Source organism: Pteropus vampyrus, unplaced genomic scaffold (assembly GCF_000151845.1).
Source record: "Pteropus vampyrus isolate Shadow unplaced genomic scaffold, Pvam_2.0 Scaffold85, whole genome shotgun sequence".
Taxonomy (NCBI): Eukaryota; Metazoa; Chordata; class Mammalia; order Chiroptera; family Pteropodidae; genus Pteropus; species Pteropus vampyrus.
In genome coordinates, this window is record NW_011888866.1 from 2,335,413 (window position 1) to 2,363,002 (window position 27,590).

The following is a 27,590-nucleotide window of genomic DNA, read 5'->3' on the forward strand; positions in this document are numbered from 1 at the left end:
CCATCCATATTTATTAAGCACCTTCTGAGTGTTAGGCACTTTCAACAAAGAAGAATTAATCAGAGGCCTTTGGACAGGTTACAGAAAAAACTCAAAGGATCAAAGTAGGAAAATTCTATCCTCAACTTTGGAAAAACTGGCAAGAAACGGCAAAGTGACTCTGAATTAATAACAGAATTCTAAAGGTCTCCAAATACTAGATAATGAGTAACTTAGGAAGGAAATCTTTATCTCTAAATGGACCAAATGTATAGAGTTTAACGCTAAATGTGCCCATTAGTCAAAAAGTGCATTGATGAAAAATGACAACAGAGAAACATTCAAACATGCTTAGGTCTGCTCCGCTGATATGTTAAAAAGAATACGGTAAACCCATCTTAGTGACATTATCTGACATTAATTTTTCCTCAGGCTTCAGCCTCATTTAATCTTGCCACCTCCAGCAGTACACGTGTTCCTTCACCAAACCACCATTCTCTAATCAGCATCTGCCTTTCTCTCTTCAAAAACTTCCCAGGTTAGTTCCACAGGGGAAGGTGGTTCAGTGATAAAACTCTACCATCAAAAACATGTTGGTCCTATTCTCTCATCCCCCAAAGCCTGATGCTGAGATTCTGCAGCATTTTCAAAGGCTTCCGAGCTGGCCACAGAGTCTCAGCTTACCTCCACAGAGATGTCATCCCTCGTGGCCAAACTCTGGCTGACAGCTGCCAGCGAGGCCTGCTCGATGTCCCGAATGCACCGGTTGATGCCATCGATGGAGTAGTCACACTCTCTCTGTCCAGGGGCCTTGTCCCTGGAAGGGACAGAGGGAGTTAAACATAGGCTCCATGGGGCTCAAGTTCCACAACCCACTCCTGCATTGGAGGGCCATGAGACTCTGTCTACTCTCTACCCTACTTGATTGCGTTATTTAAGGAGTCAATCCCTGATGCTTGCTTGGCAATGCCTCTCTGTATAACTCATATATTTCTTAATTTAACACTTGTGCTAACTTTTATTTCTGGTGAGAAGGATCTAGTGCCGCCCTCTATCTCAGGCTCATGCCAGGAAATGGCAAATGAAACAATTTAGACTTGGATTATCTACTCACTGGCTTAAGCATAGAATCCTTATTTAAAAAAAAATGTTGAGCTATTTCCAGTGCAACCACGTTATGTTCTCTATATTACATACTATTCACAAACTCCTGGGTTACAGTAGACATTAAAATATTTAGCCAATTTTTCTTTGCAAGGTATTAAGGAAATTAACTGTGGTCCTGAGTTTCAACATAGAAAAACAAAGTATCTAAGAAAAGGGATACATTCCATGCTGTTGGTTATTAACTTTGGTCAACTTCAAAATGTTTTATCTACTTAGAGGATATTGTTTCAGACCCTTACTATCACCAAGGGGGTCAGAGATGCCCAGAATTACTGTGGGACCTAGAATATTTTTTGTCTTATTAGCAAAATAAGGTAACCCCAAATCCTGCTAAATAAATAGTGGTGCTCTGCCTAAGCTCCTAGTTACGATGGTTATAAAGACTAAGACTAGAGCAATCAGGCCCGGAGAGGACCTTGGGAATTTCCCTAAATCCTTTCTGCTTCAATTCTCTCATCGATTAGAGGGAGACATTGACAGTATCTACCCGACAAAGCTGCTGTTATAATCCAATGAGATAATATAGGTAAAATACTTGGAACAGTATCTGACACATAGTAAGTGCTTAAATTAGCTATTATTATGACCAGTGCAACCACTGATCCCAAAGAGATAAAAGAAAAAGATGAGACTGATCAAACGCATTGCTATTAAATACAATTCCTGATGGACCTATTCCCTTCCTTCCCTGTTCAGACACAGGCCCCTAGCAATTTCTGGAGGAGAAACTAACCTGATAGATGTGATAAGACTCTTGATGGAGTCAGACACAGTGTGAGAATGTCCGGCCAGCACAGACCAGGTGGGTGGGTCTTTGGGGTTGATGGCCAGCGAGCGTGCAGTGCGGATGAGGTACGATGAGCTCTCCAGCATGGTCTTGGCTGAGATCAGGATTGGTTCCTGTGCCTGGGACCCCTGGGACCAAACAGCAGAAGGGTCAAAGGCACGGTGTACAGAGTGAATGAGTCGGGCCATGGAAGGTCCTGTTCTTTACCAAGCCACTACCTCTGTCCACAGGAAATGCAGCGAATAGGGAACCATGGAGGTTGGCGCACATAGGGCCTGGATGGTGAGGACATGGGTCCATGTTCTTAAATATCATTTTTGAGTATGACACATATCAAGAATCAGCCGCAAATCTATGTATAGAGATTGTTCTCATCATATAAAGCTAAGGCATACTTCTTAAGAGATGTGCAGACATTGAGTTTCATTAACTCTGTGCATGTACCATCATTGAGAACAAGGCCCTACATATTGACAGAGAAAGCTTTTGGAGTTCTTTACTCTTTGTGCTCATTCAGTGCTGCATAAAGCTAGCCAAAGATGCCAACATTACCTTTGCTGCAAAGACTCCTTACCTCAGAGCTGATTTGGGCAGGAACACTGACAAATTCAGGGTTAGATGCAAATGCTGTCAGGTTCTCCACGGCTTCAATCAAGGGTGCAGTGGCAATGCGACACTTATTGCGGTTGTCTTCAGAGAAATCCCCATCCAGGGCCTGATGGGAAGAAACATGGAGACTTCACGCCACTGAGAAGCATGAATGACTCCTGGACCACAGTAGTTGCCTCCCAGGAAAAGAAGGTGGTTTAGTGGGAATACAAAATGTTTGGCAAATTCATAAATAATAAATACGAATTAACTAAAGAGATCTCTGCTATTAAGCATAAGGGCTCAGTTAGCAACTACAAGAAATAAAACAATGTGTGGCTCACAGGACAGCTGACCTCACAGACCATCAACTTCCCACTCACGTGAGGCAGAAACACGGATTCAAACAGCACTGCTCCTCGCTCCCTATGCGCCATGTTGCCAAACCTTGTAGCTGAACCACTTTCTTCCCCACTTTTGACACCATAACCCTTGTGTTCTTCCCCTCACTTTTCACTCCAACTAAGTCTACTCCCTCCCAAACTATAAAAATACTTTACATTGTATAGCACTTTCAACTTTTTCTAAGTTTTACCTGGATGTCCCTGAATGACTGACAGAGGTAGGGCTTGCATACCCACTATTTTGAAATGAACAAAATGGAATCCAATGGGAAGGAATAGACTAGAACTACTTCTGACAATATGGACAAATCTCACAAGCATAATATTCTGTTAAAGAGGCTTGACAAAAAAGGGTACCTACTGTGCAAGGTCCAAAAACAGGTGAAGCTAATTTAGAGTGTTAGCAGTCAGGTCACCGTTGGACCATGTATGACTGGAGAAGCACCAAGAGGCTTTCTGGGGCTGGCTATGTTTCTTTTCTTGACCTAGCTATGGTTATGTAGGTGTGTGCAGCTTGAGAAAACTCACTGAGCTCTACACATCTGATACGTGTTTTTTTGTCTATGTGTCTTATTTTTCAATAGCTTTTTTCTTTTTTTTAAATTAGCAGCAGGTAACACAATGGCATTGAATGGTCAGTGTAACTGCTGATTAATGGCCGGGATGGATGAGAATCCAGGAATGCAACCTGTGATCCATGCCAGGCTGCCTCACAAAGGTTTAACACATGGATTCGAGGTTCCCTAACCTAGATTCCACCTCCCCAAGAACAAGACTGTTGGACCAATAGCCTGTTACCCAGGGACAGCTCCCCTGTGTCCCAACAAAATACTATATTTGAGAAGGCAGTTATATTTGTAGAAGAACATAAATTTCCTTGTTAAACAACCAATTAAACTTTTAATTTAACCATTATGAGCAATATATAAACACCAATTTAGACAATTAGTGAACGAAATGCTAGAGGAACTAGCATTATGCAACAACCAGATCTGAGATGGTAGCATTTCTATTTTTCATTAAGGCAAGAGTAGGCAGGCACGATTGCTTTAAAGGCTATTTCTGAGTAACGACTACATTCCAATCAAGCCTTGGCAGCTTGGGACAATAATCACATATCTGCCAAGCTAACATTTTCAGAGGAATTCCCATGAGCCTGGCTAATTGACCTTCTTGGCTAATATCATGCATGTATGGCTGGCCTTGGCTTCTGTCCTTCCTACCAGTTAGGCACTGACCTCTACCTTAACCTCTCTGATTCTGCCATTCTTCAGGACCAATGGAAACCTTACATGCTGCTCCTTCTTGCTCACATATACAGCCTCAGTTCTAACTGCCGCTCATTACTCCATAAACGTTGATTTGGCACCTGTTACCTCCACTGTGCTGGGCACTGCCAACATACAAGTGAGTTGGCACTCTAATCTTGTTGCATTATTAACGTTATTGACTCCTTGAGGTCAGGCCTTACCAGGCTTCAGAGCAATCTGGGAATACAATGGGAGGCAGGGTGAGTGTCACATAACAGGAGTGGACCCTGCACAGGCAAACCAGCAAAGCAGGCACATGGCAGGAGTGGACTCTGGCTTCAAAGGAACTCCGGTCCCAGCACCTCCAGTGGCCCATCATACCCCTTTGGCTGGGATGACATGGCTTCTAGCTCAATGGAAGATGCCAAGTCTTCCCAGGTGCCGCTCACCCTCCTGCTTCTCACCTCTCCACACTCTTCCCGCCCCCTTTTCTACCTTCTACAACCCTCTCAGCCTACAACCCTCTCAAGCAGGCACCCGATCAAGCCACCAACCCTTAGTTGAACTTATTCAAAATGAAAAGATGATTACCTGAGGGAAATCCTAAGGAATGGTTTTCCTAATTGTGCAGTTTCATAAACTGCATCAATAAGACAAATTTTTTTTTTGAGCATGGGTCCTAAGATCACATGTCATGTGGCCCATTACTATTTATAGACAGGACACTGAATAATGTGGAATAGAACACCAAGCTACATCACCCACTTTTTTTTTTTTATTCTAAAAGAAAAAGCTGTTTCCTCCCAAGAAAGCACTTAGCATCAGAAAGGATGACTTACACAGATACTATTTCACTCCTGAATGCTGCTTTCACTTCGAAGACGGCTGAGGCACCCTAGTACACTGAATACTCAAATGTGCCCAACTGGAGAAATTTTAAGCAGCCATGGCAGTTTTCATGTAGACATTCCATGTCACAGAATGTCAGTACACCAGCCAAAACAACGAAAGGGTAAATTCACTTAGCCAAACACCCAGGCCGCATAGGGACAGGGCACTCTCAACCCCTGGGCCAGCTCTCCTGAACATTCTCACTTAGCAGAATCTCACAGGGAGCTGGGAGAAACAATTTCTCCATGTGTACCAGGATCAAAAATTCATGACTTTTGGGAGTTAGAGGGACTTTAAGGATCACTTAATCCCAGGTCCCCAATGTTCCAGATGATAAAACTGACACCTAGAAAGTGACACACTATGCCGAGGTCATGCCTCAAACTAGAACTCAAGACCCCAGGCTCCCTTCTCACCTACTGACCTTAGACAAAGGCAATGAAAATAAGGAGTAAGAGAATTCTAAGGGTTTTTTTTTTTCCCTTCTTTTTTCTTCTGAAGAAAACTACTTTGCCAATCCAAACAGCAAGATGATCAAGAAAACATACTTAGAGCTAAGTCAGATTGGTTAATGAGAGCTGGATCTGGTGTCTTTGGTACCTAAAATGCTTAATTGCAAAACCCTGAGCTTCAACTCCAGTGCCAGAGGCAAGGCTGTGCTCCAACTTCTCGGAAAAACAAAAGCTGTTGTTGCACAATTTCTACTTGGCACCCAAACCTGAGCGACTGCACATTTAAAATAGCATTCCATTCCGCACATCTGACTGGAGACTAGGTAACGAGATGACTGGAGAGAGAAAAGCAGGCAACATTATGCGGTAACCAGTAGAAATATGGCAATCATGGTTAGGGGTCTGTGTGCTTCTAACTATCGCCCTGGCAGGGAGTCTGGTGCAGATATTTATTTTTGCTGAGCCTTGCTTTGGCATTTTAAAGAATGCCAATCAGCAGAGATTTAAGATTCTTGGTGGCACACATTCTATATGGGTGCTGATAACCCACTGCCATGTAACTGCTCTCCCAAATGCTCCTCTGCTGACTTCTCTTTTTTTGTGACTGCAAGGGTGTGGCAGCTAGGATTCAGGCAAATCCTCATGATTGAAAGAAAAAATGAGTACTAAGAAGCGTTAAATTTAGAGCAAAATGCAGCTATGACAGCAGCTCTTGTAAGTATTTAGGGAATTAAATATTCATTTGTTTTGCTATTTGACAGGATTCTTAACCATTCCTAGAACAGGAAATCTATTCAGTATTTAGTACAGCGTGCTACAGTGAAATGATCTTTACCACTTACTTCCCTAATAGGAAATTAAAAAAACAAAGCTCATCCCCCTCTGGCAAACCCTGCCACCCAAGGGGAGCTGAAAAACAAGCACATTTCGTAAAGATGAGGGCAACAGGTTCATTTCAGTTTATCACGCATTACACATTGCTACTGATTCCCAGGGTGCTCCCTGGAGACTAGGCCTTCATCTTCTCCACATTACAATCACCCTTCATCCCTCCTCTGATGTTTCTGCACCAGTATATCTTTTAGGCCATCACAAGAGCTCATTTGCTGCAGGGAATTACAGAGGGTTTGACACTGTGAGGAGGATCTGAAAAGAAGATGAGATCTTAACAGTGATAGGTCAGGATTTTAAAACCAAGGAGGAGGCAGAAAAAGGTTTCCAGGAATTTCTAAAGAATAGCTTCTTTCCTTATTTTCTGCCTTGGTCCATCTAACGATAGCCTGTTTTTTTAACGATCAGAAAATGGCCGAGTTTAACCGAGATAAGTTCATTACAGGAGCAACCAACAATGATGTCACTACTTTTAATCCTCTTGCTGTCCTTCCATCTCCCCCTCCCCCAAACTTGCACAGACACACTATAGGTGCCTCAAAGTATTTCCTCCCAAGTTAGTGAGACAAATTAGTCTCTCCGTGCAGAAGATCTGAACAGCATTGCCAGGGGTGAGAGCAGGACGGACAGTGGAAAGAGCAGGGGATCTGGGCTTTCATATTGGCTGGGTCACCTTGGGGAAGTTACTTAATCTACTTGTGCCTCAGATGTCCTGTCTGTAAAATGGGGATGACAAATACAGGGTGATTGTGTGGACTGAGTAACATACACAAAACACTTGGATCAGGTTTTGCACAAGCTAAGCATTTTAAAATGTTAAGCTTTATTAGTTTCTAATACCATGACCTATGATGGTAATTAAGGTGAGCTGCCACCAGGATCCAAGGAGCACCTGAGTACTGGCTTTAATTTGTTCGTTTTCAACCTATATTGTTTTCAAAAAGGCAGATTTTTTTTTTTAAAACTGTTTAAACAGTGAAGAAATTGCTGACGAGGCACCTGCCCCAGGCTCTCGCTCACAAGCTGCCAACTGCTGCTGGGCTGCATGTTCTTCTTTGCTTCTGCTTGGCTCAGACTGTTGACTGATGTCTCCATGAGATTAAACCGGCTTTGTGTAGTGAAAGGAAAATTAAATGTCTAGTGCCATATCCTCTGGAGTGAATGGGGAAAAGTCCTCTTACTCCAGGACTTGCCCAGCAACAAAGTAGACTGTTTGACCTTAATGAAGGTAAAAATCCTTAAAGTATTAACCCTCCGATGCCTCTCTCTGCTGCACATCCAGGTTTATACAGAATTGGTAGCTGACCTCCCATGACAATCTCCTTTAGAGGATTGGAGGCGGGTGCTGAACTCTGCTTGTGGTCTGCTGTCCAGGCCAGGGCTGTTTTACCACATGGTCTGCTGCCTCCTGCCTGCTTGGTCTCGCTTAGGGCAGACTGAGTTTGTGGTCTTATCGCCTACCTACAAATGCTATATTCCAGCTATTGCAATTCCCTACTCACAAGGGCACCTTGGCCCTGCCTCCCCCCAACCTGTCCATGGCCTTTCGCACAAAGATGAACTTGTTATAAACATGGAATGTTGCTCCATTTTAAACATTTAAATCAGATAGAATAGATATTATAAGATAGATTAAATTCATTTTTTTAAAGTTATTTTTCCATAATTTCCCATTACCTTCTCTCTCTACCTTCTCTCTCGATCCATATCTACCAACAAAGACAGAACCCTCTACAGGCCCCCTCAAAACCACCCCACATAAGCACACAGTTTAAGTAAACAGAGTGTTTGCTACCCAAACATAGTACCAAGAGATGCCCCTTACCTAACCCCTTCCAAACAGATTTCTGCCCCTAAGGTTCTCACAGACAGAATTTGGGGAGTCCCTCTCACTATCTAGAAGGTTAGTAGAGACTAAGGCTGTTAGTTTTTCATGATAAATATTTCCATTGGTAAAAGGCTCCTTCTCAGTGACTTAAGTCATGAGACCTAATTAGAAGTTAAACTTCACTAGACATAAGTCTTAAGAGAGCAGAGCTTAAATTCTATCCTTTCCCCTCTGCGATAGGTATTAACAGGGGTTACCAAGGCCTCAGGTCAGACACCTACCTTGATGGTCTTCACCAGGTTGGCCGTGCTGTTGGCGACTTCCTTGGCTGACTGGACAAAGTGCCTCTTGGCCACAGGGTTAGCCGTCTTGGATGAAGCGATGCGGCAGGCATTGCACAAGGCCGAGGTATGCTTAGCGACAATCGTGGCGGCTGACAAAACCTATAAGGCATGGAGCTGGGTTGGGGGCACCCCACACTTCAGTGCAGAGGATTCCAGCTTAGAGGAGTCCACCCTGGTCCCCAGCCCTGGATTCCTCTTCAACTCACATGTTCAGGGCCCATGTAATTACAACATGTATCTAGCTCTGCTACCCCCGAAGTCTCTCCAAGAAAGGAGAGGGCAAGAATTAGTAAGCAAGAGAGAATAAACAAAGGAAAGGAAAAGAGGTGCTGATGTAATGGTGGAAGTGGGCTGGGCTCCAGACAGTCTTAAAGGAGATGCAGTCAGTTATCCTTTAGAACCCCCGGTAAGGAAGTATTTGGTCCAGGGTGTAGGCCAGCACTGCCCAACAGAAATACAGTGTGAGCCACATGTCATTTCCTAGCAGCCACATTAAAATAAGTACAGAAACAAGAGAAATTAATTTAAATAATATATTTTATTAAACTTGATATATCCAAAATATTTCATTTCACTATGTAATCAATTTAATAATGTTATTAATGAGATTTTTTACATTTTTTTCTTATCATGGAAAGTCTTCAAAATCTAGTATGTATTTTACGCTTCCAGCCTATTGCAATTTGGATGAGCTACATTTCAAGTGCTTAATAGCCACATGCATGTAGTGGCTACCACAGTGGAGAGTCCAGGTCCAGATGAGTGAAATAAACATCAAAGTGTGACAGTTCCTGCCTCATCCATAGTGGGCTATAGGCATCTTATTAAGGAGTCTGGCTCAAGAATCTTCTAAGCTCTATCCCACACACCAAACAGCTCTCCTGAATCCACCAGATCTACTTTGCTGAGGCTGGTAAAATCCCAATGGCCTTAACTTGGACAGGTAAGGAATCTCAAGTGCACTGACACCTTACAAGAGAGACCTAAGGTCTGCTTTAGGTCCAGATCATCCTTGGACTGTCTCCTTTACTTGAGTCCTTCTCCTGCCTCAAGAATGCCAGTCCTAGAATTTACAATAGATGTACCACTCACAGGCTGCCTCTTCTAACCCATGTAGGCCAGTTCTTATTTCTTTCAACACACATTGCTTTAATAAGTGAATGGGACTCCATGCCACTCGAGTATTAGAAGTGTCATGAAATATCACATACTGTCTAGTCCTAAAATATCTGTGGCTCCTTTATACACTGTTGATTATGAATCAGTTTTGAGGCCTGGCTGGACCCATCTCTGTCAAGTGACCTTCAGAAACTTCATCACACCTTCCTCTGTGCATCCCTGGTATTGTCATCATAGCCCAATCATTGTATCTTCCAAACTTCCAACAGACTAAGAGCCAAGGGTGCAGGAAATCAGGTCACACTCATGGTGACCCTTAGTGCTGAGCACAGAACAAGCCCTCCACGTATGTCCCCTGAACTGAATGGAATCATGAAACTCTTGATGAATCTCATGGTGATTACTTTACTCCTACAGCCTTTCAGCATCTCATTTCAAAGCACCTACATATTTCCACTTTCACCACATTTTGTAATATCGCCTCCACCCCAAGTCATTATCTACAATGCTGCATATTTAGCTGGCTTTGTAAGCTCTGTAAAAATAGTATTCTTTACTAATTTCTCCCACTCTTCCATAACCCACTTACAAGAGCTTAAGGACTCGCAGATCTCATATCCTCGCCCCGTGGTTACCTGTGATGGGCTGCTGTCAGGGTCCACCAAGTTCTGGCATGCCATCTGTATAGCCTGGTTAGCCCTGGCAAACTGGATGGGATCCACAAGGCCTTGGTGGCCTGCCTGGCTGTTTGGATCAGAGATGCCGACGAGGTATGCAGCCTGGAAAGGGAGGAGGAAAACCACAGCTCAAGCTCTGTGATCCTAGATGAGCCCATGGGGGAAAATGGTACATGCAACAGCCATGCTTAGGGGCTCTTAGTGCAAGCTGGTCAGAGTAATCTCATCAATAAGGGTTTAGGGATGGACTGTGAATGCCAGCTCAGGCCAGGCACAATATGCTGCAGGCCTCTGGGAATGAAGTCTCCTTGTTCTTAAGAAAGCCTCGAGGAGCTCTTCTGTGGGGCAGGAACAAGGACAGATGCCCCCTTGATTGCTTCTGGTGGACATTTTATGGCTATGAGGGAACCAGTCTCAGCATGAAGCTGACTCTCTGGTTGGCGGATGGGCGAGGCAGAAAAAAGTGGATGCTGACTAATGGCATGGAGCTGCTGGGTCAGCCAGCCCTGGAGCATGCCCTGTGAGCATCTCTCATCTCATAGATTAACATATCCTTATTGGTTAGATCAGTATTTCCAATAATAAGTAAGAGGAATGACTAAGATGGCTCAGGAAAAAAAAATGCAGTACTTGGTCTCTAAGAGGACGACAGTCTACAAGAGGTCTTCTCTTTAACACCCCTGGATATGTTAGCCAAATAACAGGGAGAAAATGAATCTGTGAGTAGGAATTTTAACCTTAATTCATTTCCCCTGAGATCTGGGGGGTAGGATGAGGGTAGATAACGTCATCTCCCAAACTGGGGGTGTTTTTCTTTGGTTTAATAAAATCTTCTAGGCTCAAATTAATTTTCAAATGATAAATCCTTTAAGGTAAATGTTGACATTTTTGAGGCTTCAGTTACATGAGCCCAATAATTATTGGAAATACACAGGACAGTTGAAGAAGAGCAAGGGACACGTCCGATCATGTTTCTGCATGATGGCATCTCATATTTTTCTCCCTCTGATGCTAAAAAGACCTTGACTAAGATTTTTGCAATTCTAAAACCTCAGAGGGAATTTGAATTATGTAATGCCTATTCCCCTGCCCCCACAAAACTCATCTGTAACAAGGACCTTAAAAAAAAAAAAGAAAAAAAGCAAACTGGCCTTTGAATCCTTATGCTGGGTCTGCAGTGTTCAGTGTCTCATTGTCCTTCCCAGGCTGCCCTGCTCCTGGTGGGTAACTGGCTGATGTTTTGTCTAAATGCCCCAGCCAGCACAGGAGCCGCTGCCTTTTTCATGGTTTCTGTGGTAGTAGTTGAATAAGGAGCTGAAACTGGAGCTTCCCCAGGCCTCCCATAGGGGTCTGGTACTCTTAGTACCCACAATCTGGCACAGGACACAGGCTACATCATGAGGCAAGGAGACTAACCAATCCCTTACCTGAGCTGCCGCCTCTGTCAGCCCACAGAGAGCCTTGGATGCAATTCCCACACACTCCCCAAAGGCAGGAAGGTCCCCGGTCTTGGCATTCTGAGAAATCCCTGCCATCGACTCACCCAGAACCTGCAAAACAACCAATCAGCAATATTCTCTGACCAACATTCCTTCAAACCATGGGGCAAAGGGGCTGCATTTACAATTTAACATTCAAGGCCACTTAATTTACAATATTTGCCATTATTTTCCTTTATTTGCATTAAGAAGAGATTCAAAGAGTTATATTATTTCTGTTTCATAAACAAAAATGAATAATAAAACTATAAACCTTTCACTCAAAAGTTATCTATATTTCAAGGATATACAGTTAATATACTCAGATCAGTAAAGTATAATCCATACAGGGCATCCCATGGGTGAATGGTCTGAACTGAGAACTGTTAGTTCCCAAAATAAAAAAAAAAAACTGGACACATTCACTTAGTCATGGTAGATGAAGTCATATCCAGAAAGCAGAAGATACATTCCTCTTGGTATTATTCCTTTACTTACTGACAGCAAAATTTAAATGTCTTTAAGTGTGTGGGTGTGCATACACACATGCATATATATAAATAGATAATCTAAACACTAAAAAGATATTTCCCAACTTTTGTAAGTAGTTCCCTTTATTTTGAAAATTGGTATATTCTTTCTTCAGAGGTCTTTAAAATAACAGCTAAAAGGAATTTTAGTATTCAAAATCCAACTGAGAGATCAAGCGCTCTGTGCGGGTTCACAGGGAAAGTTGTGAGCAGAGGCAAGGTGCCTGCCCCTTATCTATTTTGTCTTCTATGGGTCTCATAAAGCCCTACGAGGGCAGGTTTCCACCTCCTAGGGTCACAGATGGCAGAACTGAAGGCTGTTCACCACAACCCTTTGAAGAGAATATGGGATTGCTAAGTCTAGAACCCAAAGCAGAGTTCTTCAGCTGGCAATAGGCTATCTTGGATGGGGGGAAAAATTCCTACAATTGCTTGGATATACTAAGTAATCTAGCTTACATGGGGACCTGCAGAGCAAAGAAGTTAGAGGGTATTTTTACGTGTAGTATTTTCCTCTCCCTAATCCTGCATCCTTCTTTGGCTGTAAGTAGGTAAAATGTATGCATTCTCCCCTCAGATAATTCATAATTCCATAAAGGATGATGGACAGAGCAAATTCTAGTCTTTACCCAGTGCAAAACGGGCCCTCTTAACATCACCAATACAGATGTCACCTTAAAGCTAGTGTAAAGTGACATAAACAAAAATACATGTGCGTTCCAAGTACACAGCCAGACTGCAACTGCTCAATATCCATTCATCTCACTTGCATTTCATTTTAACCTGATTTTGGGCATTCTCAAAAACACTGATATTATCATCATAGGTCAGTATTTCTCAACTTTTTAAAAATTTATTACTGCTCCACTAAAAAATCTTTTTATAATATTTTCCCAGTAATTGCCACCTATTTGAAATTCAATACTAAGAAATCAGATTTTGTTAAGTAAGCTTAAGATGGGAGGGCACAAACCATTATATTATCTTAGATTTTTCCACCCCTCTACCCAACAATTTTTCACTCCCTTTGAGAATGCATGCCATGGATGATGGTAAAGAGAAGACACAAGAGAGTCTCATATAAGCCAAGGTCACTGAAAGGCTTTCCCCAGCAGTTCAATCCCAAGTGAAGAAAATACATAACTTGATTCACAAAATACATAATTGGAGCCATCCATGATACGGCATAAGCAGTGGTTCTCAAAGTGTGGCTCCTGGACCACATGGGCAGGACCTAGGAACTTGTCAAAAATACACAATCTCAATCCCCCCTCAGATCTACTGAATCAGAAACTCAGGGGCGGGGCTCATCGATCTGTGCTTAACAAGTCCCCGAGGTGATTCTGATGCATGGTCAAGTTTGAACAGCACCTGAGCAGAGGGATCCACCACAAGGCTTTATAATACATGCAGCTATACAGAGTGGCAGATGCCCACAAAGCACATCTCAAATTTTCCCCACACTGAGGAGTAACGTGAAGAGCATAGACAGGCTTACTTTGGAGTTTTCCATCACACTCTCAATGCAGTCAAAGTAAGAGAGGTCACTAACAGGTTCATTAGGATTGTCCAACATCCCCTTGACTGTCTGAAGAAGGAGAAAACAACTTAGAAAGCAAGCTAGTGTTACAGAACAAGAGAAATTCATCATAAAGTGCAGACTATGAACTTCCCCTCCGTATACAGGATTCTGGTCACGATCACTCATTTACTCAGATTCTTGAGAGGAATTTAAATCAGAGTATCCATGACTTCAGATTTCCTGCTAGAAACACACATTGAAGAAGGGGGTGGGTGTCTCAGGTTAGCTTTCAGAGAGGAGAATCTCTGGTTTTCATTTTTGAAGAAGAACAGTATCTACAGAAGGGGGAGATTTTTTTCTTAAAGAAATTTGAGTTAATGCAAGACAACATATTCATGGTAAATTAGTACAATGTTTCTGCTAGATAACTCCAATGAGTTTAAATTTCAAGGATACATTAACTCATTTCTTCATAATTAGTAGAACTCTCAGTTTTCAATTCTGGAACCTTTTAATGGGTAAGCATGAAAGAAGGCAACTCCTCCAAACTGCCTACAGGGATGGTTTATTTTTAAACAGTGATAAAATGTCCATCGAGGAACTGGGTATGGGGCTTGCCTATTCTGTCTTTGTTTCCACTGAAAATCATCGTGAGCTTTCATAGTGTAATGACCTTCAATTACCTTTTATGAGAGAGGAGAGCCTGGAGAAACAGCCCTCCAACCTCCTCCCCACTGAGTGAGAATGTACAAGAGGACACGGCAGCCTCTGGAGCACCGCCAACAGAAAGACATGGTCATTTGAGTTACAAAGTGTTGGCGGGAAGTAATGGTTGAAACTGCTGAGTTACTCTGTTAAAGATCTGAGGGAAAGAGGGCCGTGTAAAAGAGTTCATTTCATCAAAGACCCTCCTTCCACTCCTTGCACAATCAAAATTGCTTTAGTAACAGCAATTCTGAAATAGTCATAATTTTGGCAACTAAAGATACTATTAAGGGACAGAGTATTTGTACTTAGGCCAACAGTGCTCATTTAGATCAAACACCCACATATCGTTTATACTTGCAGATGTGAACAGACCAGAATAGGGCAGTAATTCACCCAAGGCTGGAAACACTCTCTGTTGTTTCCAGAACATTCCAGTCCATGGTAATGAGTCTCTTCTCGTTTCCAGCTGCACAAAATGGCCTATTGCCATTGTCAGACAGGGCCTCAATCAAACCCTTCAGAAGCTGCAATGAAACCCCTCTTCTGGCATGGTAAGTGTTCCTACCATGACAGACCCATGCTAATCATCCAGAAAACTGAAGTTACAATTGGTATGACCGACCCATATCTACTGAGATAACCATTTGGTTTAAACATAACCTACATTGGTTAGGACAGCACTGCATACAAGTAGGCACACTGACTTTACGTTTACCCATGTATATTCTACGGGCTCAAATGACAAATAAACCATAAGTAGGAATATAAGTGGAAAAGCACCCACACTGTGTTCTGGGCCACTAGGGACTCCACAGGCACCTTGATTGTACAGTAATCAGTGCCACTCTGCATATCCTCTTATGTGCCCCTAATATGTTACAAAATAAAATGTATGGGGAAATCATATTTACTGAAAAAGTACATCTATCTCAGCTTCTCTCAAATGCCCCAGAATAATCTCTCCCAAACTTTTCAGGTAGAGATTGCTCATCTTCAGCCTAAACCCTATACCATATGCCTCTTCCAGTTTGAGATAAAGAATCCTTTAACAAAACAACTCTCATCCTAGTGGAAAAAGGGAAAGCGGGGATGATAATCCCACCCAAACTAAACTTTCTTCAATTCCTTCCCGCTTGGATTAGAACTTTTCCTCCATCAGTCTCCCAAGAAAGTAAAAGGCAAGGACAGAGGAGAAGGAATTGACCCTGTAGGGAAAGGACAGACAGACACACACTCTAAGGTCCTCAGCAGCCTGTCCAGGGACCTACCTCGAGCTCCCGCAAGGCGTTGTCACACTCTTTCTGGCCAGGAGCTTGTTGGGTGCACAGAGTGATAAGTTGATTGATGCTCTCTGTCACAGCTCTGTGGCCAAAACAGTAAAAGCGGTGCTTCTGTTTTTAGAGATCAAGAGTAATTTCCCCAATAACGCTTTGCAGGTTCACTAGAAATACTAATTCATTGTATAGCCTGGGGACCCTAGGAGAGCTCTTCCACAAGGTCCTAAACAACCAAAAATAAGCCACACCAGGGAAGAGAATGAAAATCCTTACCTTGCTTCTGATTATTCATTTGACTTTCCCTTAAAGGGTACTAAAAGTTCTCCTAAGAAAGTATGACTGTCTTTTAATATATTCATAAGAAAGAGTTCACAACAATGTTGCAAATAATGAAGAGATCTTATTAACACTGTTTTCAAGATCCTTCATTAGCAGCCATTAAGAATAAGATACTGGAATAAGGCTAGTATGGATAGCTTTTATATTGTTTGGAATATTTTGTATATTTTTAGATACAGTGACATTCAGTAAACTGTATCTATGATTTTATCATTTATTTATTTATTTATTTATTTATCTATTTATTTATTTTTAGTTTGTCTAATCTTTGAAGTGTTTTAATTCACCTATGATTTTAAAATCTTTACTTTCTATTAAATTCTACATGATTGACTAGTTTGTAGAAGCTATCTAAAAATTATTCTTTAAAATAGCTATTTTCTTTAATATTAATAGGAATTAGAGACCCTTGTATAATTTTATTTGTGTTTCTGTTCTTCTTAGGACTTAAAAGGCAGCCTGTATATTTTTTTCAAGGATTGGAAGTCCAATTATTTCAGCGTCATTCATTTAAAAGGCTATCTTTTCTCCACTGAATTGCTTTTGCAATTTTTTTGACAAACAATTGGCCATATTTGTGTAGGTCTACTTCCGGACTTTATTCTATTTTATTATTTATGTGTTTAACCCTTTGCCAATACCACACCGCCTTATTATAGCTTTATACTAAGTCTTTTATACTAAGTGTTTTATAAACGAAAAAACAAGAGAGGTAAGATAATTATTTATGGAGATGCTATGAGTAGGGAGCAGACACAAGACTTAAATCCATGCCTATGTGACTCGCAAACACTTTTCTGTAGGGTCATAACTGGTCCACACTTCTGGCAGGGCCTTGAATTTTATTTACAGTTACTAACTACTGAAGCTAACAGATGACTTAAAACAAAACCAAAATAGGGCACATGTTGCTGTTAATCATTAGCAATGTCCAATATAAAAGATATCTCATTTTATTAAAATGGTTTTGCAGCTTCCTACAGAATATCAAATTAGATGGGAAATTATGTTGTTAATGTACAAAGGCAATCAGCTTAATTATTTGATGAAATGATACTGCTCTAAATTTTAAATGTAATTGGGGTGATGGGAAGAAGCAAAATATTCCTGAACTCAAGAAAAAATCCCCAAATAGTTTTTGCAGCAGTGACTGTACTGATTTATTTATTTGGGGAAAAGTGCTAAGGTGTCATTGGGAAGCACGGTGTCCTCCATGGTGAAAAGTAAAACAAGAACCACTGAGATGGCAGGATAATCCCCAGTTCCAATCACCTTGGAGGGCACATCCATGGTGTGTTTACTAGAAGTGGCCCTCAGAGTCCAACACTGTGTTCTGCGTGGTTGCCTTTAAGACACACTTCTGAGTGGACGGGTTGGCATATGTCAGCATGATAAAGGGTAGAGAATGCCCTCAACTGTAATGACATGATCATTTGGCAAATAAGTCCATATAACACATAAGCTATCTATTTAGCTTATTTCTTTCAATGTTTCCTGTTTATCTGTATTTTTTAAAAACCTGGTTTTTATGAAGATTTTTCCATTAAAAACTAATTGTTTACAATTGGTGAACCCAGAGAACATATCACTGTTAACTGTCCTATTCTTTTAACTACTTTGTAGATGTCAAAATTTTTCAAATAAAAACTCGGGGTTTAAAAAAACCCCAACAGACTAAGAATTTATAGTTAGATAATCCATGAAAGTGCCAGCACAGCACTGCATGTCTGAATGAGTCTTTTGGGTAACAGTGATCCATGACTAAGGAGCATTATTATCGTTTATTCCCATAACTCAATTTAGAGTCTTCATTACATAGTTAAGTAATAAACTAAGTGGTCCAGAGGCAAATGGTTATCTTTTTTATAATATTTGTTATATAAATATAATATAAATGTATTATAAGTAAATATTTTTGTGTTTCAAACTATAGCACTTATTTATATGAGTAAAGGTTTGGAGGAGACCCAAATATGCAATGATGAAAGACTCACTAAACTTATAGTCCACAACAGAATTCTGGGCACCCATTACAAGTCATAATGCATAGCATATTCCTAACATTGTAAAAGAATATTTATGATACATAATTAAGTAAAATAAAATCTATAAGACAGTATAAACAGTATGACCCCACAAATGTAAAAATAAGTATATAAAAATGTGAACAGTGATTTTTATATATTTTTAAAAAAATTTCCATAAATCTAAATATTATGAATTAACTTACATTATGATAAAAAGTATGGCCAAAATTAGCAGCATTCTCCCTCTGTTCTATATAAATCCAAATAGACCTGAACTGTAGTTATTTTTTTCCCAGAATTGTTAAAGCGATCAAAGCTATACAAGTTTATTTTTAAAAATACAAAAAAGTTAAACAACCATAATTCCACCATCCAGAGATAGCATTTTCTTAGACTTTATTTCTTTAAGCATATCTACCCAGTCTCAGTTTTTAAAAGAGTTAGGATCTACAACCTGAGGTTAAAAAGGACTTTTTAAACAAATCATTTAGTGTTGAGATACTGAACTGATTTAACTGAAGTCTGGAAGCTCTGGTAGGAAATTTTAACTAGACATGGAACTAGGCCAGGGGTGAGAGAAGAAAAATCAACCAATTTGTGCTTTGGATTACGTATTGAGCACAAGTTATCCGATAAAGAGCTTGGAGGCGAACAAGTAACATCAGCCATTTCCCTTTCTCAAGAAAGAAGGTGCTTAGGCGGGAATAAAACAGTAAACAAAATCCACCTACAGTATTTCCTGGGTCCTGCTATGCCAAAGCTTAGGGATTTAAAAATAATATGGATCAAGTCTCTCTAGGACAGCAAGGTGCTTGCAGTTCAGGTGAAGAAGCAAGACAATGACAGACAAGTAATCCAAATGAAGCAGTATTGGCGGTATGACACCAGAAGGGATGTGTTGGATCTTGAACCTCTGAGAGGTCAGATATATGCTGTACTTGCAGGGAGTATGAAAGAAAATTAATTAAGGCCTTGACCGTGGGCATAGGTTATGCATGGAAGCGAGTGCTCGATGTGGACTGAAGCCAGGCCTGAGTAAGATTCTGATTCGGATAAAGAGAAGAGAACATTCAAGAGGAGGCCCAGTTTACATTTTTCTATTTTATAGCTTGAAAGTGCTGCTTGCTGGGTCATCCTTTTTTACATCTCTGGAGACAGGAGGGAGCCTTCTCAGCAGGAACCTTAAACTAGATGGTAGACAGGGAAGAGAGGCCACCTGCAAAGTCCTAGGGAGTGCCCTCAGGAGACCAGAAAGCAGCTTAAAGAAAACACAGCCTGGGATGGGCCAATACTGGCAGCTATATGTGTGAAGTTTTTTTTGGCTCAAGAGTCCTGGCCAGGGTGACTGTGGTGTGAGCAGCAGCTCAGGAAAGTGCTCAAATGAAGGACACGCCCTCTCTTTTGCAACTGCGAACTCATTTTCCATTTCCTTGACTAAGTCCTGGGAGCCCTGGAGCAGCCCCTGGGCAGGAAAAATGCTCAAGAATGGTTGACAGAAGGTCTCCAACTTGTCAGAAAAGAGCCAGAGCCCACCAGTTACAAAGAGAAGATAAAAAAGCTAGACACTCAACAGAAAATGACTTCCTCCCCGCTAGGCATCAGCTACCAAGGGGCTGGGTTCCTTAAAGGTATCTGGGCTCTGAGGCAGAATTGAGAGCAGAGGAAAAAGACACACTATATCCACTGCTTTTTCAGAAGCACATCTCTTTTCCCAAAGCAGGAAAAGATCACGGAGACCACCAAGAATGATGGGTTCAAGTCTGCTGACACAGGAGCAGGGTAGGTCTGAGTTGATCCAGGCCTGGGTCCTCACAGTGGCATCCCTGGATTTTTGGGGGCAGCCATATGAAAGCAAGGATTGGCTGTCTCAAGAACTGGGAGGGCAGTGGGGCTGAAGGTGAGGGCAACAGCAGTCAGATTCCACTGTTCAACTCCAAGCTCACTTAAATGCAGGACAGTTGTGAGGCCTAGATATTTTATGCTGTGTGTGTGCGCTGCCTGCCTAAACTTCACTAGTGCCACCCCTTTCTTATTCACAGTGTGAGCCCAGCACCCAGCACTAGCCCTATCCTGTATTTGGCATGTGGTAAAAATATATGTAATGAACAAATGAAATAACAAGAGAATAAATGCACCCCATGGGGAGAGATTTACCTCCCAAGGGGAGGCTGCCTCACTCACTTCAACTACCGGAGCTTTACCCCAGGGAGCAGAGATTGCCAACATGTGCCAAGAAGCCAGGAGGAATGTGCCAGCATCTTCTTGCAATAGCTCCATACCGATAAAATCATTTCACGTGATGATTTTTTAAGTGTTTACTTGGCAATGAAACCATTAGGCTGGGAACTCTCTATCAACTGCTGAAAGCCAGGACAGAGGCAAAGAAAGCTCCTTCACCTAAAAGTCTCTGGGTCCTTTCTTAAATGTCACCACCAGGGGGCCTTCAGATACCCACAGAGCCATGACACCAGCAACATGCCTCCTGGGTCTGTTTACCTCCTTGTCTGGGTTTTGAAAGGCCAATTCATACTCTCCCCTTCTTCCTACAATTTAAGAGAGTGAACAACACATTCTAAGTTGGAAATTGTAATTCTGAAATGATGCAAAAAATTGAAGATAATGAAAAACATCTGAGTTCAGATATCTGGAAATGTCAGCTACCTTATCCAAAGGCTGTTAGTAGGAAGAAAGAGCAATCAAGACAGGGTTTATATCAGAAACAGCTGCTCCACACAGCACATATCACCCCGTCTCCCAGCCCACCCCAACCCAGGGGAGGCACTCACTCACTGGAACAATCGCAAAACAAAGCATAAGATGGAAGTGAGGAAATGTGAGGTTATTTTTCAATCTCCTCGTGGTTCTGGCTATTGTTTGAAGCTAAAGTATATATTGGAGAATAAATAAACTCAAGGGTTTTCAGAGAAACTGCCCTGATTTGTCTAATCCGCCCCCCAAAAAATACCACAAGAAGGGACCAGAGAAAAGTTTTAACCATTAGTACCATGATATCTTATGTACTGAGAAGAGCTTAAGGATAATGTAGTACACACCCCCATTTTGCAGGCATTAAAACATTAAAACCCAGACTAGAATTCAGGTCTCTTGACTCTGACAACTTAAAAAACAGCCATTTAGCTCCCAGAAGAGACAGACAGACAGACAGACAGACACACACACACACACACACGAATGAGTAAACAAACAAAACCAGGTTATAAGAGAAGACATATCTTTAGTGGAGAAAGACATGAAAATGAGCCAGTTCAATAAAACACCAGGGTCTCCATCACTCTTGACTTTACCTCTGACAACATAAGGACAGCACCAATTCTTTGCTCGGCATAAGCAGATGTCAGGCATATCTCTCAAACATTGACATTGTTTATCAACAAATGAAAGCCAATTTTGTTCCACTCTTACCTTGCAGCTGCTGCTAGGAGATTTTTTGCATTGGGGGCTCCTGGATCTACAGAGAGAGACTTGGCAGCTAACAACAGCTTGCTGGATGCCATAGAGATATTCTTGAGGTTCCCTATCACTTGGATCTGGTCTTCTTTGGTCTGGAAGGTCAAAAGGTGCGGGTAATTAGAGACTCTCCATTTCTCCTAGGAAGCGCTCAGAAAGCTAGGGACAGCATTCTGCAATGGAAGCAAGTTATCTGTACAGAGTGCCTTAAGTCCAATTAGTTTACAGATGCCTAACTTGTTGGGACAATGACCAGTGTCTATCCTCCCCCAAACAGATACCCAAACCAAGAGTCACAAAACAGGACAGAGATCCATCCCCAAGTGGGTCAGCCAAGAGCTGTGCTATCTCACAAGTAGAGGAATTAAAAGGAGGGGGAGGGGAAGAGGAGGAAGAGAATGAGAGAGAGCACGCGCGTGCCAGTGCACAGAACAGGCCACAATCCCAGCATCTCGCTCAACAATGCCGGAGCTGTCAAGGAGCTCGTACATCTCAGCCTGGCACAAATGACCAGCACTGTCACGATATTTAGAGCTGAATGCATCCCAGAACAACTCTGGAGAGGACACATTTCTCAACTGGCTTGCCATCTGAGAAACAACTCTTTGTAGATAATACAGAAACATCTTGGGTATCTGTTAGGGAGTTCACAGAAGCTTAAGAAAAAACAGTTCTGCAAGCTGACACCAGACCGGTCATGCTCCCTTGTTCTAAACAAGGGGTTTATCTGTTTATCTGGAGGAGGTAATTTTTAATCTTTCGATACTCAGAATTTGACACAGTCCCTTTAGAGGGTTCCACTGAAACTCAAAAGCATGTTTTTTTTTTTTTTTTTGCTATATAATACCACATTCGAAGTACAGGATGTGGAGTTGTTCTGTTCTTGGGAAATTTTTCTATTCTTGTTCCCTCCGCTTACCACCCTCTCTCCAAAAAAAAACATAAGTAAAACGATGGATTATGGTGGAGGATTATGGGAAAAGTTATCCTTCATTGCTAATAAGTACTTCACATGTAAGTCGAAAGCATCTTGGGGAATGACATTCCTGTAAGGTTATGGAGCTTTCTAAGTGGCGAAGAATGCAACAGGGTAGCTTGTTGACAGGTTCTCCATTCCTATTTGCCAAATCGGCCTCGAGGATGGACAATCCATCAGAGTAAAGAGGCGAGGGTCACTTCGAGATAGCCACCTCCACACCCACCTGTGCTTGGCCTGCCATCTCAATGCCAGCATCGAGGAATTCATCGAAATCATCACTGAACTTTCCGGAGGCTGCAGCCAGCTCTCCACTCTGGCCGCGGGTGGCATGGACCACTTCCCCAGCAGACTGGTTTAGGTCAGCCGCTGCTTGGTTCAGTTCACTCTGGGCTTCCTGGAACGGCTTTGTGCTTGGAGGTAACTATAGGGAACAGAAAGCACACCCCATGGGAAGTTTCACTTTGTGTGGGAACGACAGAGAAAGGTATTGTAGAGGGAAGACAGACTCTCCAGGGATGGATTTTTGAGTCATCAAGACTAAAAAAGGCTTTGTGTGATCTGAGCTCATATTAAGTTTGACCTTCAACATATATACATTCGCTCAGTCACTTAAATTTATTGAACACCCATTCAGTACTAGACACTGTGGATCTAAAAATGGTAAGAACAGCTATCCTCAGGGGCCATGGTCTCTTAAGTGACAGAGCCAGGATTCACATCTGGCCAGTATGACTCCAGGATTCACTCTCTGAGTCACATCCCCATGCTGTCTCTCTTAGATGGAAACTCTCAAAGTTTTAGCTCTCCAGAACTAAAAGGCAGATGTTATTAAATTTCAAATCCTAGTCTTCCAAACTAATAGCCATTGATTTTTGTTTATCAGTGGTCTTTGCTAATAATATAGCTTTTCTACAGAAGTGTCACTAGCAAAACTACAATTGCATATGACAAGTTCCAGAGAGTTAAGCTAGATTCTATGAGTTACACCACATATATTATTTACATACCTGGTGTGTGCCAGGCACCAGACAGAAAAGAAACAAAGATAAAAAGCCACAAGCCTCCCTGAAGAGGGCTCACAAAACAGGGAGGGGAAAGGTCCCAGGTGAATTCCCTCAGACTACGCTCTCTCAATGAGTCTTGGACACATGTATCTTTCCACCACCTGATGGTCTGAGATGCCCTGGTAAAAGTCAGATGATCATATACTCCCCGCTGTCCTGCCTCACTGGGATGACCCAAGAGCAAACAGCAACAGGGGCTCAAAGAAAAAGCAAACTTTAAAAGCTCCACATGAGAACTTCACTGATCAGAAAGCCAAACAAGGAAGATTCAGATTGGCAGGAAAAACAGGACTCCTAAAGGGAAGGTTAGCTGCTCAGAGAGCCTGTGGTGGAGAGAAAATACCACTCACACCTGAGATGGCCCAGTCTAAGTCCCCTTCCCAATCCCAAACTTCTCACCGAGTCCACAAGCAGCTTCTTGCTGGACTCCCCAATGCTCTTCAAGGCCACGTCCACATCTTTCTGCCCGGGGAGGCAATTCACGCAGTTGTTCAGGGAGTGTGAGACAGCTTTGGCCACCTGAACACACAGAGGGAGAAAAGCTCCATGAGAAAGTGGTTTTTTTTGTGCAAACATTCATGCACACGAGTCGGAAATGAGCAGTGACAGTATGCAGAGCTGAAAAATATTGGGAAGTTTTCCACCAGCATCTACCTGACACTGTTGTTTACTATTAAATCACCTCTTCTAGGCCTTTTGCTGGGCTTAACATCCTGTCTTGGCAAAGGTGACACAGTACAGTGATACAGTACAACCTACCTGATCCCCAAAGCCAGGCTAAGTGGTGACTCTGTGATTCAAAGACAGAACTCACCAATATTATGTCAGGTTCTAAAACAAAACTAACTAACACTGAGAGAAATAGAAATAGCTCCCTTCTTGAGATCTCTGCAGAGGTCACCAAGGCAGAAGCAGGCCTTGAGTTCTTTGGGTCACAGTTAACTGGCCCCGTGATTTCTGCTCAGCGACCCTCTTGGCCTTCACCCCTAAACCTCACTGCCCAAGGGTGGGTGGGATGCTCTGAGTGTTTCCAGATCAACCTAGAGATACCCATAGGATGACTTTTAAGCATATGCGATGGCTCCCTATTTGTCTTCTTTGGTATTCTCAGTTAAAAGGTAAGGTCTTAGGAAGTGGGCTGTGTCATTCCCTTTATTCTAAACCATCTCATCCCCGGCGACCTGTCCAGAACTTTGCATAGTTGGTCTCTAGCCAACTAGTTTCATTAGGTAATTGAAACTCATCCTAATAGGCAACGGAGAGTCAGAATTTAAAACTTTGAGCGGCTAGACCAAGCATATCTACCTTACCTCCTAGGCAGGAAGAGGAATATACTTCCGCATTCATATGCCCCAAACAGGTTGTGTCCTGGCTCCTAAAGTTCCAAGGACAGAATTCAGCAAAGCCCCCTATACTCTCCATTGACTAAATTAAGCAGATCTCACATTACGGGGGCTACCTGGCAAGACTTAGGAAGGTGAGTATTATGTATATGGTCAGCTTGTTATGTACTTTGGAAGGTTCTGAAAACACTCACTGAGTAAAAGTTTTCACACAAGGAGAAAGATGCCCAGGACACAGCCTGCCAACATGTCTACTTTAATGATGACCACAGTTGCCAATTCTGGGCCTCACCTGGGCTAGTCTCTGCTGACTTTCTGCATCTCCAGGTGCAATCAGGGCCTGCTTAGCTTCTTGGATGAGCATGGCTGAGCCCTCCATCACGTCTCGAGCAGAGTCTAACATGGCATGTGCAGCCACGGGGTCACTCGTAGATGCAGCCACTCCACGGGCAGCCTGGGCCAGCGTTTTCAGAGCTTGGGCCGTTTCTCTGGCAGCCACCCCTGGGGATATAAGCCACCAGACTATTAGGTTCCACCTAAAGTCATAATTGGGAGTAAGCCTCTAGACTCCTAGAAAGACGAAAACCCTGACAGTGTCTGGCACGGGCATGCTCCAAATTACTTATAAAATATGAATTGCTGTGCTTCTCAGAGAGTCACCAGTACCACTGGCTCTGGGCCAATCCAAGAGAGATGTCATAACAAATGCCATGCTAATAACTATTTCCCTCTGGCTCTCCTCACTCTCACTGCCACACTTGCCCCTAGATATGTGTATGGGATCAAGTACACTTAGATAAATCATTCTAACTCACTTTTCTTCCCAATTGTTTTTTTATTCCCCAATTGTTTTTATTGGGACATAAACTTATATATGATAAGTGAACAAGACTATGAGTGCGGCTCAGTGAATTTTTACATATGTATACATCCACATATCTACCATCCAGATGGAGACATAGAACATTTCCGCCATCTGTGGTCTTTACCAGTCAATATCCTCTCATACCAGAAGTTGTCGCTGTTCTAGCTTCTATCACTTTTGATTAGTTTTATCTGTTCTTAAATTTCATGGTGATGGAACCAGAGTATGTATTCTTCAGCGTCTGGTTTCTTTCCCTGACCATAATGCTGTGAGATTCACCCATGTTGTTACCCACAGCAGTTCATTCCTTTTCCTTGCTGTGTAGTGTTCTATTACATGAATACATCAACATTGGTTTAAACATTCTTCTGTTGATGGATTTGAAGTGTTTCCTGTTTGGGCTATTATGAATAAAGCTACCAAGAAAATGCTTGTATATGCATTTAGGTCAACATATAAAATCACTTTTAAATGTAAACATAGAAGCTCAATTGCTGGGTCATAGAATAAGTATATATTTAGTTTTAGAGGGTAGGGTACTACAAAGCTTTTTTCAGAGTAGTTTACCATTATGCACTCTACCAGCAATGTAGGAGAGTTCCAGTTGCTCTACATCCTAGCCATACTTGCTATTGTCAGATTCCTTATTTTAGCCATTCTGGTGGGTATGCAGGTGCATCTTGGTGAGGTTTAATATTTATATCCCTAATGAGTAATGATATCGAGCACTCTTTCCTACAATTAATGGGTACTGGGATATCCTTTTTTGTGAAGTGCTTGTTCATCTTTAAATTCACTTCTAAAGATGATGAGATTTGATGATAAACTACAAATGTAAACTAGTCCTTAAAAACTACAGCACCACCTCCTATAGAATGAACATGAGCCTTCCTACGTGGCGCCTAGTACTTGGCACATCCAAGAAAAGGATGAAGACTAGAAACACCAGAGCATGTAACAAAGGAATCTGAGAACACTGCAAACTGCCGAATAGCCGACCTCACAGCTCATCTCATTGAACCATTTCACAGATGAGACCCAGCACCTGTCCACGAACACACTTTCAGAAGCAGCATCAGAGCTAGATCTGAGGTTTCTTCATTTCTGGGTCAGACTCTCTGCAGTTACATAGACAGAATTCTTTTCAAATCCTTCGGAACAATCGAAAATCTGAAATACCTGGTTTTAACCTTGTAATCATGTGTTCTAATGCTGTCTAGTGCTCTTTGGGATAGAGAACTATGAGGGATCTTGCATACATCTGGATTAAAGACACACAAACCAATTTTTCTCTCACTAAACTTTGAGGAGACTATTTCCTAAAGGCTTCAACCTGAAGATCTGAGTGTGCCCTTGACCAGCTGTTGCTTCAGCCAACTGGGCACAGACACCGCAGGTGGCCCTCTCCTGAGGATAAGACCCTGGAATACAACAGAGAGTGTGAAAAGCCCCCAGATTCACAAAACAAGACAGCTTTGCAGTGTTTCAGCCTTGCTAATCTGTAAATATTTAGTAAGTCACACAGCTGGGACATCTAATCAAGACAAATTACGAAACCGCCAATCTGCTGCTTCTCACATGGCACTTTTGAGTGTAGCACGTGGAATCAAAGA

At 42.1% G+C, this 27,590-nt stretch overlaps 1 protein-coding gene across 1 annotated transcript in view; it reads right to left on the reverse strand.

The window, feature by feature from the left end:
- TLN2 (talin 2) overlaps positions 1 to 27,590 on the reverse strand; it is a 340,255-nt gene that overhangs the window by 83,539 nt on the left and 229,126 nt on the right. Inside the window, exons 26-37 of the mRNA XM_023532579.1 lie at positions 25,405 to 25,613; positions 24,169 to 24,288; positions 22,929 to 23,126; positions 21,682 to 21,821; positions 15,884 to 15,977; positions 13,884 to 13,973; positions 11,805 to 11,927; positions 10,336 to 10,479; positions 8,519 to 8,680; positions 2,508 to 2,648; positions 1,880 to 2,061; positions 664 to 796 (exon numbers count right to left, since the gene is read on the reverse strand). Of these exons, the coding sequence (XP_023388347.1) occupies positions 664 to 796; positions 1,880 to 2,061; positions 2,508 to 2,648; positions 8,519 to 8,680; positions 10,336 to 10,479; positions 11,805 to 11,927; positions 13,884 to 13,973; positions 15,884 to 15,977; positions 21,682 to 21,821; positions 22,929 to 23,126; positions 24,169 to 24,288; positions 25,405 to 25,613 (1,736 nt within the window). The remainder of the gene's footprint in view (positions 1 to 663; positions 797 to 1,879; positions 2,062 to 2,507; positions 2,649 to 8,518; positions 8,681 to 10,335; positions 10,480 to 11,804; positions 11,928 to 13,883; positions 13,974 to 15,883; positions 15,978 to 21,681; positions 21,822 to 22,928; positions 23,127 to 24,168; positions 24,289 to 25,404; positions 25,614 to 27,590) is intronic.